The sequence below is a fragment of the Parasteatoda tepidariorum genome, chromosome 3 (assembly GCF_043381705.1).
Source record: "Parasteatoda tepidariorum isolate YZ-2023 chromosome 3, CAS_Ptep_4.0, whole genome shotgun sequence".
Lineage (NCBI taxonomy): Eukaryota > Metazoa > Arthropoda > Arachnida > Araneae > Theridiidae > Parasteatoda > Parasteatoda tepidariorum.
In genome coordinates, this window is record NC_092206.1 from 25,978,954 (window position 1) to 25,996,315 (window position 17,362).

At 29.4% G+C, this 17,362-nt stretch overlaps 1 protein-coding gene across 1 annotated transcript in view; it reads left to right on the plus strand.

The window, feature by feature from the left end:
- The first annotated feature begins 4,027 nt into the window (after positions 1-4,027).
- The window catches only part of LOC107448408 (zonadhesin), a 61,379-nt gene continuing 48,044 nt past the window's right edge, over positions 4,028-17,362 (plus strand). Inside the window, exons 1-5 of the mRNA XM_071179089.1 lie at positions 4,028-4,106; positions 6,582-6,764; positions 8,582-8,770; positions 9,326-9,493; positions 10,750-10,938. Of these exons, the coding sequence (XP_071035190.1) occupies positions 4,055-4,106; positions 6,582-6,764; positions 8,582-8,770; positions 9,326-9,493; positions 10,750-10,938 (781 nt within the window). The 5' untranslated portion in view covers positions 4,028-4,054. The remainder of the gene's footprint in view (positions 4,107-6,581; positions 6,765-8,581; positions 8,771-9,325; positions 9,494-10,749; positions 10,939-17,362) is intronic.

A 17,362-nucleotide genomic window follows, 5' to 3' on the forward strand; every position in this document is an offset into this window, starting at 1 on the left:
TCTGTTAATAATAAAAACTTGAAAAATGAAGTTTAAGCAAACGTTATTAAACTTTATTTAAAATTTTGCCGTTCATAAATTCAAGTAATTTTTATATCAAAAGTATATTTTCATTTTTTTTACTACGCTAACTTTTTGTGGGTATGAAGCATCAATAGTTTGGATTATAAAACTGATGAGAAAGATCAAATATAAATGAAAATATATACCTTGTTAATTCTTTATTCATACGCCTGAATTTTGAGAAACGAATGTCAAAACTTATGGTTACAAAACTTACAATATACTTTCGTATTATTTGTGAGACAATGGGATTCAAAGTTCAATGAATTTAGAGCTGTATAATATCTTTCAATGTTCTAACCTTCTGCTTGTTAGTTTCGGTTTTTTCCGAACTTACGACTACAAACTTTCCTGAGTAAAAAAACAACAAAATTTTCCCCTTTAGTTCACTTGGAGGGTTAAAAATACGAAATATTCGTATGCGCAAATTAATGAACAGATTAGGGAACATAAATTCCTTGTAAAACCCTCCGGAGCAAATTATGTTAAAAAGTGCCAACTAACTTCACAATTTCTACTGTATATTTTACAGTAATAATAATTTAAATACCATGATTCAATGATTTTTACAATAAATATTACTGTAAAAATTACAGTCCAACAGTTTTTTTTATTTCATAAATTTTTACAGTAAAAATGGATTATACAGTAAAAATGGATTTTACGGTAAAAAGTACATTTGCGTTTATATTTTACTGTAATTTAGAAATACCGGAATTTTTTACATTGTTTGTTACGGTGATTACAGTGATTGTTAAACATTTTTAATAAACTGGATTCGCGCAGCAATTTAAACTTAAACAATATTAAATATAATCATATTGTTCAAATTGTATGCTTGACTTTTCATTTGTTTTCATTTGTTTCACACGAGAGCTTTGAAAAATAAAAAGGAAACTTTTGTTGAAAATCTTATTTTAGTTTTATTTACTTTTGCAATGCTTCTTTTTCCAAATTGATCAATTCATCAAACCTCATTAATAAAGGCAAAATAAAATGACAGTTTTTAAATTTTTCAGAAGTAAAAGAAAGTCTTAGCTCATTTGGCAAAAAAAAAAGAAGCCAAATGACAACCTAAAAAGACTGCTTTAGACTGCATATCGAGTTATCAATGACAGTAAAATAGCGAAGGGTGACTAATGATTAGTTAAGGATGAAATATTTTTCATATTGTATTTCAATACAACACCTAGGCAAATTTAATTATCATGCGTTTGGTAAACAGCCATCGTAATTTTGCAATTTATTAGGCCAATTGGAAAAATCTACAGTAATTTCTAATCAGCCCGACATATTTTAGCCTTATTGCGGGGGGTCCAAGTATCTTTGGACTAATTTGAAAATATATCTGTCATTTTTCAATGAAAATGATTTAGTGTAGGCAGTTAGCAATAAGCCCATAGTTGTTAAGGTTTATTGTAAATAGCCTTATAAAAGGTTTATAGCAATAGATCTAAATAAATTCGGCTTGATTGAGAACTTCCTCACAGATTTCTGAATTTGTCTAAAGAAGAGACAGGTTAGGAAATAAAGAAAATTTTCAAAGTAGTCAGACCAGTATTGACAATATTTATAAAGAGCCAAATTTTTCAATTAGCCTTTAATACACACTTTCAGAAATGTCGGTTAAATGTTTAACAAAATGTTTGTTCTTTGAACCATAATAATACAAAAAAAAACTAATAACAGAATAATGGTACACGTTTGCTGTGAACTTAATAAGGTGTTAAATTGACCAAGTTAAACCATAGTATCCAGTCTGTAAAAAATTATAAATACGCTAATATTTTTTAGAAAAAATTAAAAAAAGGAATGCGTAGAATAAATAGTTTTCCTCTACATTTTGAATGTTCATTTAAGTAAAATTTTTTCGTAAATATGGGCAATCCAAACAATAGTTCATAATTAAACATAAATGAAAATAATATATCTAATTATCTAATATTAGATAATTAGACATATTATTTTCTAATTATCTAATATCTAATATATATTTTCTAATTATCTATATTATTTTGGAATCTAATTATCTAATTATCTATAATATTATCTAATTATATATAATACTTGTAGAGAAATTATAAGTACACTTTTACATTTAATGTTAAAAACATTCTAATTACAGTCAATATTTACTGGAACCTCCATTAGCTTTAATAAGTGAAAATATTCTATTTGGCATACTGTTAATTAAAGTTTGAATGTATCCTGTATCGATTTTGCCTTAACAGTCTCAGATTGCTACTTGGAATTCATGAACTGAAGAATATTGTTTATTATTGGTACATGTAATATATTTGCTATTAGACGCCAGGTGCTTTTAATTAGATTAAGGTCTGCGCTTCGTTATGACCAGTCTATGGCATCAACTTTTTCCGCCTCAAGTCATTTCTTTGTTAATGTTGCAGAGAGGCATGAATCTCTCAAAAATATCCAATTATGTTCTCCTAATAAAGACATTAATGGTGTTAAATGATCATATAACATAGATTGATAAGTTATTGCTGTCATATGTTGATTAATTATGGCTGAGTCAGACTTTCCACTAAAATCAATACATACCCATATCATCTCTCCACCTGCTTGTCCACTAAATAACTCCTTTGGCATGATGCGCAAGTCTTCACAATGGCTTTTATTGCCAGAATCATACAAATTAAAATTTTTTTCGTCAGAGAAAACAACGATTTTTCCTTTGCAAGCCCAAGACATCACTATTTTTCTAAAAAATAGTTCAGTTGATAGCTGTTTTTGAGTTAACAATGGTTTCGCCTTTAGCTTCACATATTTAGCGCTTTCATTTTGCCTCAGAGCTTTGGCAACTGTTGTATGATATACATTAATATATATTGTTCGAGAAATTTGCCTTATGGACTTGTTTCTTACAGCAGCTAAGTAAAATACACTTCTTTTCTGTTGACCTCCTAGTACTGACTATCGGACAGTGTTTTTTTTAAAAAATCTTTTATGAAATTAAACTGTTTTCTTAATACATTTTTCACAGCACCGACAGATATACCCATTAATTAAGAAATAGTTCGACAGGATTTCTTTTGACTAAGAAAAAGCAAAATTTGTCTCACCGCTTTTTTACTAAGCTCGGTATTCTAAGCTTCTATTTCATTTTAATTCTGAGCTCCGTTTTTGCTGACGGAATAGCCGAATGTTTAATTCTAGCTTTCAAACTTTTTTTACGGAAGTTAGGGACGTAGAAGAAATTTGCATATAACTATAACAGAGTGCTCTTCTCAATGTTTTTATCTTTCCTTTACAATAGCTTTGTAACGAAATGAGCATAATTACTGTTTTTTTTTTGCATGTAAAAATATTTTTTTTTGGGGGGGGGGATAATGTTTAGTAAAAGTTGTTTCTAAAATGCTTCTAAAAAATAAAGTTATTTTTTGTAGACTCTGACTGAAATTTCTGCAATTCATTTGTGTATTTATAATTTACATACTGCAGTAAGTTTAAGAAAAACCATAATATAGGGCAGTTTAACAGCCCTATATTATGGTACGTATTTAACGGTGTATAATACGTACGAGCGTATAGTAACGAGAGTATAGAATGTACTTAAAAGTCCAAGATTCATAACTTGTAAGGTAGTGCAGTTTAACAGCTGAGCAAAATTTTTAACAGCTGAGAATTCGCCAATACTTTCACATTATGGAAAAAAACTTTATTTGATTAAATAAAATATAATTTAAAATGAATAAGTATTTACTTTTCACATCAAGATATTATTAAAACATTTCCCCATTTCTTTCTTTTTTTTTTAAATCTTAAAACACGTTAAAATCAAAAATTGCTTTATCACAGAAATGTTATGCATTATACACATGGATTTTCCCAAAAATCCTTGATTTGTTGCGTTACAATAACTGATAACGACGATCGGTGGGAAATTTCACAGCTCTCATTTTTGAAAATGATATAAAAGAATTATCGTCCGTTAATTCTTTTTCTTAGTGAGGAGATTCATACAAGAAATATGCAGCTAGTTTTGATTTTGTGCGTTGTTGCTGGAGCTTTTGCAGCTCGAGGTAAGAATTACAACATTTAAGTTATTTTTACCTTTACATTTATTATCTTAGGTTGTAAAAGATTCTCGCTGTAACGCTTCTCGTTTCGCTTTATTGTTAATTCGGATATATTGAATTTTTTATACTTCACAAAAAATATAAATGAGCACATGCGATCATATAATTTTTCAGAACTTAAAAACGCCTGCATTTTTTAAAATTAAAAATATAATGATAATGAATGATTACATATTTAATTCGCGATTTTTCTTTAAATCTTTTTTGTAACTTGAGGTTCCAGAATTTTTCGTACATAACTACAGATTAACAATAGGTTGCAATTTTTTACGGTAGCAATAGATATATCGCTCATGGGCTGCAATAGTGACACAACTAAAAAAATTTTGCACACAATTTGAAATTCGTTTGCAAAATAATAATTCCATACAAAAAATAATTTTTAGTAAATATTTATTATTTTGTATTATATTATTTAATGATAGTCGATAAACTTTTGGATTGTATGTCATGCAATTTTTTACATCATTTTAAGGAATGTAATTTTATATGGCAAAATACAAATTTTTAGCGAAATTGGTTGTATAGGTCCTGAGAAATCAAATTTAAAAGAAGTCGTATACTTAAAATTCAATGGGTTACCAACTAAATCAATAAAAACTGGGTTATCCACAACAACGTACAATTATTTCTTGTTTTTTCTATTCTTTATTTTACATCCAGCCCTGATTCATACATGAACACTTGATCCATATTGGATTTAGGGTTACACCGATCTTCAATTCATATTCTTGTAAATTTGAACCCAGCCAAAAAAACAAGTTAGATTGTGGATCGAGAATTGAGACAAATTTGCCATAGTGGATTTTTTGGCCCAAATTTGTGCAAAATGTAGAATTGAATAAAAATCTAGCTAATTTTATTACAATTGGTGATGATTTGTAACCACAAATTGGTCAGGGAGAATCGGGTGCAGCATGCGAGTTGACTGACCCTCGCCAGAATTTGAGCCAGGGAAAATACAATCACCTGATCCATACTGACTTTTGGTTACTTAGAGAATTGTCCTATAATATCCAAAGATCTTTGAATTTGAAAATTTAAAGTGAACTTCATTATATGGAGCATTTTTATAGAGAACTAATTCTTTTTTATAACTTTGTCACTTATTATTAGTTACAAGTATTTTTAATTTGTGTTGCTTCTACGATTGATAATTTTAGATTATAAGAATTATTATCTAGAGTTAATAAGCTCAACGTCCTAAATTTAAGAATGCAACAATATGCCCATATTTTATTGCGTACCGACATACTTTTTTTTTTAATCAGCTTTTATACTTTGGGAAAGGAGAAACTTTCAATGCTGATTCTACAACTTTCATAAATTTCATCGATAGTGATAAAATTTATATATATATATCCATCTACTGCGATAAAACAATAAAGTAATTATACTATTTTCAACTTTAAAATTTTTTAAATGGATTAATATACTTTGATTTGCATACAATTAAAAAAAATTAAATTCAAGCGTCTTTTTTGATTTAAATCTTGTGAATCAGGTTGAGAACCTTTAGATTATGACATGAAATCAAATGATCATCAACTGTGGTGATACTTAAAGATGTTTCCAATTATTTTTTTTCAACTCCTTCCCGTTTTCTCTTACAATAGAATAGGTTTGTGTTCTTATTGTTCGATCTTCCCCCAATCTTTAAATTTCTACAAAGTCTTAGTTTCTTTAAACTAAATATTAATATACAGGTAATTTGTTTCAGTCTGTGTTCAATACTTTGTTAGGTTAGTGTGACTGGTGTGTAGGTGAGTGTAATACTCAGTTAGGTTAGGCCATTGCAGCTAATAGCCATTTGGTTACACCTTTCAGAAATATAATTCTTCTTTTTGACGATTCAGAAATTCTTGAGCTCTATTTCGTTAAATTAGGGAATCATTTAGTCACGAAATTACGAGACGAAATGCAAAATGTCATATACATGAAGAAAATGTATCCTCAACTCGTAACCTCATTGTAATGCATTATCAGAAACTATGAGCGAAAATGAAGACTAAATGATTGGAACTAGAATAACGAAACGAGCCGACCGGCTGTATGGTGGTCAAGGAGTTCTAGTCCCGTTTCGGGAATGGATGTATTTCCTCTGACCCTACTTTGTTGATCTATTCATATGGTGCCCAAGAAAAAGTGATCCACAATGCCACGTGTTAGACACAATGAGACGCAATGTTATTTATTTTTCGAAATAAGTAAAATGACGAAATATTTCTTAACTTTTGACGAAATTCGTTTTCGAAGAATTCGTTATTTTGACCACATTTTTTTTACCACATTCATTTTGACCACATATACCGTCATTTTGAGGGTATACCACAAGGGAAACGAAAAAAATTTCATGATGTTAGAGTATCCATTTTTTTACCGTAAAATTGCATGCTCAATGCTTTTTTTTTTCTCCAGATTGTCCAGCTAACTCTCATTATAATAGCTGTGGAACAGCATGCCCCATCACATGCGAGAATCATTTGAATCCTCCCAAAGCTTGTGTTTTGATGTGCAATCCAGGATGTCACTGTGATGAAGGATACGTCAAAACCAAGGATGGACAATGTGTAAGACCAAGTGAATGCAGCAGTCGCAATGGTATGTGCTCAGTTCCTCTTTTATTGAAGTCATTTACTCACGAGTCACGTGGACAATTTTTTGTTTATCGCATGGTTGCTGTGTTAACTTATTGAAAAATTCGATTCTTTACAAATATTACTTCCATTTTACAATGCAACCAATCTAGTGAGAGTCTATTTCTTCAGTACTATTTTTTAACCTTTCTTATACGATTTAGGCTTATTACAATTTGCATTTAGGTTAATTAGGAAATGAGATGAAAATTACTCTATTAGAATGAATTTTGATTAGGATTTATGCAATATTCCTTTAATAAAGCTATTTGTAACAAGCTTTAATAATTCTGGTTTTATTGCAAACTGCCTCAATGAAGTCTGACTAATTAAGCAATAAAAAGTATATTTACAAATTAGACTGAAAATATGTGGACTAGCTTAAACAAACCTAAAAGTTGAGAGGCTAATTAGAAAGTACTGAATAAGTTTACCAATTAGCCCGGCTTATTTTAAAACGACAGCGGCTGTTTTTAAAGAGCCGAAATGTTTAGGTACACTATGGCATCCTTATTCTCTTTTTTGACAAGATTTATTAATTAGAAACAATGCTTCATAGTTAAATGTTATATATTTTATAACTGCACCTAACTACAAAAAATGGACAAGATAAAGTCTTCATAATTTTCTTAATTTAACTGAAATATTCTAAATAAATTCACATTAATTAAAAAAAAATAATGCGAAAATTAAAAGGAAGGAAAAGAAGGAAGAGAAACTGTGAATTTAAGATACGATTTGTGACTTTTTATTAAAGCATTTCCCCGATAAATTTTTTAAAACAAATAGCTTTCAACAAAGCTGTCTGTTTAATTCTTCATTAGAAAACGTGGGAAAAAGTCCAATCTATTTTGGTCGATTGATGTTAGCTAATTTAAAATATGTTTCTTCGGAATATTTTCTTTCAAAATTAAGCATTATGCGCAATCAAGCCTTTGATGGTAATGCACTGTAAAAAATTCTGGATCATACTATGGTAAAAAGTATGGGGTGATATTACTTTTTAACGTGAAATCTATTTTTACCGTAAGATATTACGGAATAAAATATCTGGTATACCGTAATTTTTACAGTAATAATTACAATAAAAACACTTAATCATTATAATTAAATAAATATTACTAAATAAATTGCTGTATAATATTTTACGGAAAAAATAGATTTTATGGATGATAATCCCAAAATGTTACTTTATACCAAATGTTTATAATATTACAAAAATTATGTTACAAAATGTTTATAATATTACAAAAATTATGTTACAAAATGTTTATAATATTACTATGTACTTTATACCAAAATTCGATCCACATTTTTTTACAATGTATGATGCTCGGATTACAACGTAGTTCTAATTATGTATTTTAAACCTGAAAAATAATTCCATTAAAAAAACAAACATTTTAAAATTCGTATCAGTGACGTAATTGTAAATCTTATAACATAAAATAATTTTGTATTTAATGTTATAAGATTAAATTAAAGAATAAATTAATTAAATAAGATCAAATTAAGATAAGATTAAATTACAACATCCGTACAATTAGTCTTTTAAAAATTTTTTGTTGTCAGAAGTGCTTATTTTTCTCATTAAGTATAGAATAAGATATTTTTAAAATAACTATTTATGTTTGAGAGTTATTAAAAAGTTCTTGCATAGATACTTCAAAAGAATCTATAACTTTTAAACTATTTGAATATTTTTGATAAAATTAATTATGAGCTCATCGATACATTTAGCTCATTATGAAACTTCAATATAAATTTAAGCATTGTTTTCAGCTGTTTGTGGCGAAAACCAAGAATACCAAACTTGTGGAACAGCTTGTCCTCTTACTTGTAAAAATTATGACAATCCACCCAAAATATGCAACTTGATGTGCGTCATTGGATGTCAATGCAAGAAGGGATACGTCCGAACCGATGATGGAAAATGTGTCCTTCCTGAAAACTGCCCAAATCGAGCTGCTGGTAATTAGATTTACTATTATATATATATTTTTAAACAGGATGTCCTGTAATAACCACCCTTGCTATAACGTTTTAGACTCTTTTTACAGAATTGAATTATAATGACCTCTAAAATGGGAGGATAGTTTTATGAAAATGAAATGATTGCGATCTAATTTTTTAATGTTTAAAAACTTACTTTAATGCTGCATTATCAGGGTTCATAAAAATATGAAAAAACTGAAACTAAGGCAGTGATTTTGATAATTTTTTACGAGGTGAAAAAATTTCGCCAAATTGCGATTTAAAAAAAAAAGTTTAATAACTTTTAAAATAGTTAGAAATATAGAAGTTCTAAGAGAAGTTCTTTATCCCTTCGAAAGCCCAGATAATTCTTCACGACATGATGATATATATAGTACAAACTTATATCTTTGCTTAAAGTTTAAAGCAAGTAAATTTTTTTAAAATTTTATTTTTTTACTTTCTTTAGACCCATTAGACCTTATTTTTTAGAGAAATTTGCAAATAGTTTTCTCCGCAGTTTATATTTTAAATAATTATTTTTTACTGCAGAAGTTAATTCCTGCCTGATGGAGTCTGATACTGGAATGTGCCGTGGATATTTCCCCATGTTTCATTACGATGCCAAAACTGGACAATGCAAAGAATTCATCTACGGTGGATGCGGGGGCAATGGAAACAGATTTGCTACCGAAGAAGAGTGCTTGAAGAAATGCAGTTGTATGCATAAAATTTACTTATCAATCATATTTTTTAACCACATTTGTATTTATTTCTTATTATGGATTCATTGTAGAAGCACCGTCAGTTAAAATATGTATTAATATTACATAAAATATTTATGACGTCTCAATTAACATAATGATATGCATTAAGATAATGATATACATATTACCTTTACAATAAAATACGGTGCTTTTGAGGTTGCATTGAGGTTGACAGGTTTAAAAAAATACACCTGAGGTAGAAAATGAGGTTATGCCTTACATGAAAAGTAACCTCATCGATAAACCTCAATTTCCACCCCATATACACTCATCTTAATCTCAAATTTAATTTAAACTTTAAATTAATTCTTTATCGATTCTTCTTATTTGATCTTAAAAGCCAAAAAGGAAAATGGAAAAGATAGAAAAGGATGCTTAAGTTCTGTTTATTGCGTTTTTATCAAGCCAACTTACACATTCTCACCAAAATTCCACAATTGTTACAAATATTGTCAACAGATGGTACCGGTAACAGAGAAAACGCAATATAGCTGAATATAGCTTAGATATATAGGTTGAATATAGCTTTTATATCAAATAAGCAAAGTTTTCTAACATTTCTGTAATTTATAAATATAGTTTTTTTATTAACCAATATGTCGATACACTAATACACTAATTGAATTGAGATTTCAAAAAATATACCTAAAGTTCTAAGTAAATTTAAGTAAAACCATAACAATTTAAACTTACAGAAATAAAACTTGAATTTTGTTCTTATTTTAAGGTGTAGAATGAATGCCAATAGATAAGCAAGATGTATTTTTGTAATCTTAGTTAATTAGATAAACCGTAAATTTATATATTAATTGCAGTTTTATTAAAAATCAGTATCTACCCTTACAAAAATTTATGGTGTTTTTGAGGTTTATCTAAGGTTGTTTTGAAGGGATAAGGTAGATTTGAGGTTCATTTGAAGTTTAGTTAAAAAGAAAACCCTTAAAAAACAACCTCCCAATGTTTAAAATCAAGGTGTACGAAGTTGTTTTATTCGCACTTGAGGTTGTTTTGAGACTGATACGAATCTACCTTAATGCAACAAGCTTAGACATGGGATGTTTCATGTGTACAAGTTATTTTTTTTACACTTCGAGCAAAAAAGTTTAATTGAAGCTTGAATAATTTTACAGAATTTCAATTTAGAGTATTGCTGAGCTATATATGAGTTTCTTCTTTACATTGAAACAAATGATTTGTTTTCGTTATTAGCTATAAGAATACATGAAGCTAAATCCGCTGTTTGTGACGAACCAATTGAACGTGGCCTTTGCTTGGCTTTCATGCACAGATACGCTTATGACAAGAAGACTGGTGCATGCAAAAAGTTTGTCTATGGCGGATGTGGAAAGAACGGAAACAACTTCAAAACTCTTGAAGAATGCAACCAGACATGTGTCGGTAAGTCACAGAGAATAAATCGTCATTAAATTTGTTAAACTGACTCATTTTAATAACCAGTTCATATAATTTGTTTAAAAAATTGCTTCATTTTTTTTGTCATCGACTAAAATTTAAAACCAAATTTAAACGCATTAAAAAAGAGTTTATTTTCTTCGATCAAAGTCGCGTTTGAGATGTAGTTTTTTTAAGAGTTTGAAGGAACTGACAGATTTTGTGAAATTTTAACATTGTTAACATTGTGCAAAGAATAATAGAATTTTAAAAATGAGCTGTTACAAAATGAGACTTGAAATATGCGGCATGATATTTATCGATAAATTATGTATTTAATTTATTTTTTACTATTTTCTTTACATTTCTTCATTGTTTGTTTCTTTAAATTCTTTTCTTTTGCATTATTTATGAGTAAATTATTGGAAAAGATAACAAGTCCAAAGTAAGGGAAAATCCAAAGAACGACAATTTTTCACTGGATTGGAGTAGGATCACTAATGTTAAAATTTATAAATTTTTGCCGTAGTTTATATTTTTATAAACTTACACTGAGAAAATAGAAAAAATAGAAGAATCTTTGAAAATAAGAACATAGTACGACAAAGAGATAAGATATTTCTCATCTTCTTATTTGACAAAAAAAAAATCGCATGATATAATCGTCAAAATAAAAAAAAAGATCCAGATATAAGAGGCTGCAACCGCATTATAATGAAAATTATAACGATACTTACCTGCAAATTATTTATTTATCCTTTATTTAACGGTATTTACAGCTATTAATTGCCTATGATCCTTAATTGTTATAATCCGCCCTTACATAGATTCAAAATTAAAGGCTTAAAGCTAGAAATGTTGTTTTGAATGTGTATTTTAATCAATAACATGATATAACAATATTATGCAATATTTTACAGTATGATAACTATACGCCTTAAAGCAATATGATAACAGTTCAATAACAATTTAAAATACATTTACGTTATTATGCACTATGATGAAGTAATTTTGTTACCTTTTTGGAATTATTAAATGGTAAATAAGTTTACTTTTATAATAAATCTTATATAATACTGTATTCAGTTAAATAGTTAAGTTGAGTAATGTGTTGAGTTGAGTAACTATTTAACTGTATTCAGCTAAATAGTTAAGTCGACTGTATGCAGTCAATAAATGCAAGTAAAATAAGTATTTAAAATTTAAGACAATGTTTAGAATCAACTTTTCGTCCTTTTAATAAATAATCTTCAAATTGAAAACTATCCAAAGAGTTCTTTAAGTTACCAAAAATTAAATAAGAAAGAAAAAAAAAGTTTGCTGTTGAAATTTTGATGTTAACAGAGGAAAATAGTTAGGTTTACGTTTCATAAAAATAGAATGAGATTTAAATGTCCCGCATTATTTTTGAGAGCGCAATAAGTTCATCGAGAAGACGGTATAATATCGAGGCTTTTAAGGGTTAGAGTTTGAATGAATTTAAAAATATCAGCTAGGTTAATAAATTTGAGTGATTTTTTTAATACTATAATTCGATAAGCATAAAAATACCACAATAATTTCAAAAATTATAATGAAAATTTAAATAAGCATTAAATTAACTTACTATTTGTTTCTAAAACAACAGCTCAATTTGAGTGAACTCAAATTTGTGTTAAAATAAATGAAACATTATAGAATCTTATCATTTAATACATTTTATTTTCGATGTAACAATCTATTTACAATCATAAAGCAAAAATAATAGCGGAGTAAACTCGAAGGATTGAGTTGCAAAGCTTCTAGTTTCATCTAAAAAATAATATACTTTTATAATTAGTAAGTAATGAAAGTGTTTTTAATATACTAATATATATTCTATTCAACCCTAAATGTCTTTTTTTCCTTCATTTTAGCATAAAGATTATCACCATCTGATGTAGTGTAAATATTATTTCATTTCACATGGAACTTATTGAAGATTTCTATCGAAGATTACGACGATAACTTCGTAAACTGACCATTGTTATCCATATTAAAAAAAATGTGCAATGAAATAAAAGTTTACACTTACTGTTTCTTCAATTCTCTATTTTATTCACTCTAATTTTAAGTTGCTTGGCTAATTTTTTTTTTGCATAAAATGCAAACCATAAAGATATCGTATTTGATATAATTATCGTGCACGATAATTATGTCGTATATGAAATATCTTGTTTGAAGATTAGGGTGAAATAATTACATTCACGATGATATCATGAAATTATCGTATAAAAATGTCATTTTTATCAATGGTTATCACGATAATATTGACATACAGTGAATAATAATATAATTAAGTATAATAATCAAGATAATTAAAAATAATTAATATTTCACGATTCATCGATTAGTTCTGCTCTCTACTGTTCTTATGAGTAGCCTTTTTTACGAATCCAAAAAGAATTTGTATTAAAATCATCTTCTATAACTTTCTGGGAAATCTTCAGGTTTTCTTATAAACTATGTCTTATAATAACTTGGAAGCTATATACTGTATTTGGAATTTTTTTTTAACATTCACCAAAATAGTGAATTTGGCCTGGTACTTCTGGATGCTGGAGGGATGTTTTAAATGATTCAGCCAAAGTCCCTTGCTGGCGATGGAGGAAACACGAACTCTGGAATATATGTGGATATTCTGGACAAAAGCTGCTCTCCCAACTCATTAGAAATATTTTGTGAAAGGATCATTTCTTTTTTCAGCAGAATAGCTGCTCCACATATCGAGATATGGGCGGTCATGTTTTAAAGAAATTGGTGTTCACCGGATTGGATTGACCTTCTGGCTGGACTGGTCTTCCTGCACTGGCATTCTCAGAGTAGCGATAGAACACCATTTGGGTGGATTAGAAGACGCAGATTCGTAGCCAGCCAAATTGACCATCTTCACTGTTAGCACTCAGATACCTTGTGATAGACGACTGGAAGACAATTTCTTTGGTCACCAATGAAAAACTGGCGAAAGTCTCCCCTGACATGTGCAGGTTGTCATCAATGCAAAAAAGGGACCTATATTATTAGTATTAAATGCCTCTGGACTCTTATAGTCCTTACTCTTGGGTGTTTGAATTCTTTTCGCCAGATTGTATATAGTAAAATTCCACGTCTCTAATAAAAATACCATTTCTGCAAATTATGTAAGAAGTTGATACAGAAAATTAATTTTATTACATGCGGTGCAGTTCATTTAAATAAAAAAAGTAATTGACAAGTGTAAGTGTAAAAAGATCTCGAAAACATTTGAGATAGTATTAGTAAATTAGTTTTAAGTTCATGCGTTGCGCTTTTTGATATTTCTTTTTCTCTCCATGTACTTGAGAAGATAAAAATTTCAAAATTTTGTAGTTATAGAGAGGAGACCATAGCTCAATTTACGAAGATTTTTAATGATCTTTTTGCATACCATCTGCTGTTGATATAATGATCTGAATTTAATTTTGTATACTGCGTATTGCAAACTTGATAAAAAAAGATTTTCCTCATGGTTTCTGCTTACAAATTTGTTCTTGCTGCTGCTGCACATTACAAATTTTAAGCATAGGATGTGTGACAGTCATCTCTATCTATTAATTACGTAGAGAGGACGTATTTCATCTAGGTTATAAGAAAAATGGAAACTTAGTTTTTTTTAATGATATCTATAGTTGTATTTTTTATTTTATGCTTCTTATACGATATTATGTTAATTTCATAAATTTTTTGCTTTTTGCTTATTTTGGTGCAATAAAAAAAACAGAAATTAGTTTTGGATTTTTATTGTGCGGAAAAAGTTATATTAAGTGCTCATATGTTGGAGTCTTCAAAAAAATAATTACGTGACATTTTCAAACAATTACGTGATTCAAAAAGCTTTGTATTGAAAGTAACCATACAAAAAAGCAATCAAGAGGACTTTCAATGTTTTTAGAAAACTTACATTAATCTAAAGAATATTGAAAGGAATATAAAGGTTCCTTCTGAACATTAAGGAAAACTTCTACCAGAAAGATCAGTGATGTGAAATAGAAATAATTCAAAATCAAAACAATTATAGAAGAAAATCTGATTGGAAAGATTCCAATGTGCCTCTCTTTGAGATACTTGCGATTTCCGTTTCTTGAAACCTCTTCATTTTTTTTAAATGTAAGATAAATGATTTTGGTAGTTTCAATAGAATTATCTGTAAAAATAAATAATTAAAAAAATTACCCATTTCTTGCTGAAAATGAGGCTTTAAATTTTTTAGCGGTTCATTATGAGTTTTATTATAAGGTTCATTTGCTTTCTGAACTTTCATTTTCGATGTTCGTTTAAAAAACAAAAGCTTTTAAGGTTCGCATTATACGAACTATTCAAAGCAATTTTGGTTTTTTGAGTAAGTATACTTAATAACAATAATTGTGGTCAAACTTTCAATAAGTAAAAACTTAAAGTAATTATTTCGTCATCTTACCAAGCATAGAATAAATCAGTGACGTATGTTTTCATTACCAGTGACCTTTTAGCAAATGAAGGTTGACGACATCGGTATTTTAGCACCCACATTGGTACCTTCGGACGTAATCTTAACACGCCTTTCTCAACAGTAACGCCCACTTTGACTTGGACACGCCTACATTGATGGATGGTACACATTGAACAGTTGATTTGCTATTTGTGACTGCGACATTGTCCTCCTCGCACTGTTGCTACTCAGTCTCGTTCACGCACCACTAGAGCATGTACACACTCGACTGCTAATTGCAGCACAGGAGAGACCACGCTCACAATCGTGAACTTTATACAGATCTCACGACGAGAGCTAGAAGTCCTGTGATCTTAATATTGCTCTCCCGGTCTTTCACAAAGACAGCAATGAACAGACTAGAGATATCCCAGATAAAATTCTGGTGGGGGAGTGATGTAGTGTAACTACCAGCACAATAATAAAATTCCAAATCACTAATATATTAGATGTGTTAATTCGATTCTATCTCGGTGTATCTTTAGATAGATGAAGGTTGACAGCGTTTTTAGTCTGCCCCTCCCCCAAATACACTGTGAAAATTTTTCATAACACTAGGATAAATCCATACAATCTCAGTTCAATAACTTTTATTGAGAGAGAGAGTAAGAACTCACATTTAAGACGATAAATCAGAAAGAATTATTATTCATTTATACAAAAAATTTAATAGTTCAGAAAAAATCAAAAATATTTCAGAAACACTAAATTATAAACCGTAGAATGGCGATATTTTGTATTAACTTACCGTTTCGTAAAAGTGCTGCTAGAGGGCGCAGGGACTCGTTGTGCTAGGAAGAAACTTTTAGAAAAGCGACTTGATGACGTCAAGGGGTATTGGGTTCTTTTTTAAGTATCATCGTACATGCTAGGGACAAAAATCTTTTAAATTCTACATTACTAGTTTCTTCCGCACTTGCGCAGATGACGCAGTACGCTGAGACTTAGCAGTCAGCGTTAGCTGCAGGGGTGAAAGCGAGACGGAAAAGAGAAAAGACTGGTAGTAAAACCATTTCAGTTATAGTTAGTTTTCGGGAGGAGTTTACTTATTCTTTTTTTAAACTATTCTACAATATCTATTATATCTTGGAAAAGAAGCAGATTTATATATATGTTAAAATCTTAAAGAAATCTTAATAGTTACAGATATTTTATTTTTCTCGAAAAAAATGCTATAATAAAACGTATTTCGTACCGGTTTTTCATGTTTTCCGTCTTGCTATATAAGGGCTTTCAGCCATGGTTAGCTGTGAACTAACCCAATGATACATTAGAGTTACGACGAGATTTGACCCAATTTCTTCCATATTTCAGTTTCTGTTAAAACGGCAGTAAGATACAAAGGCAGTAAAAAATATTTATTTTCTAGTTTTAAAAGAAATGTAAGATTTATGTTCATATAATATTTTAGGTTTGTGTAATCAAACTTCAATACATCTATTTCATGAATATCGAGATGCCCGAGCCAAAGGTTGAATTCTATTATCATTCAATCAATTGATGTAATATTGTTGTTAATGGAAATCAATTGCTTATAAACTGCTGTTTGTAGAAAATGCAACACCATGAAGGAATCATCAGAATCAAATGAAATATTATTTTAATAATGGATATAGGATATTATGCAAATTAATAAAGTTTCAGAGCCATCGCGCGTGCGTGGCGCGCGCAGCGCCCTCTGAATTGATGCTGAAAGCGTATAAATAAAGTGCTGTAGCGGGACGTTGAAAATAGTCTATGATTATTTGTTAGTGGCAAACGTTTAGTGAGACCTGAGTATGCCTCCACGACGGAAGAATAAGAAATTCAAGCAACTTACGGAGTTTGAACGAGGGAGGATAATCGGCCTTCGAGAAGGAGGATTTTCCTATCGCGCAATAGCAGCTCGTATGCAGCGGAACAGTTCCACAGTGATGCGAGTTTGGA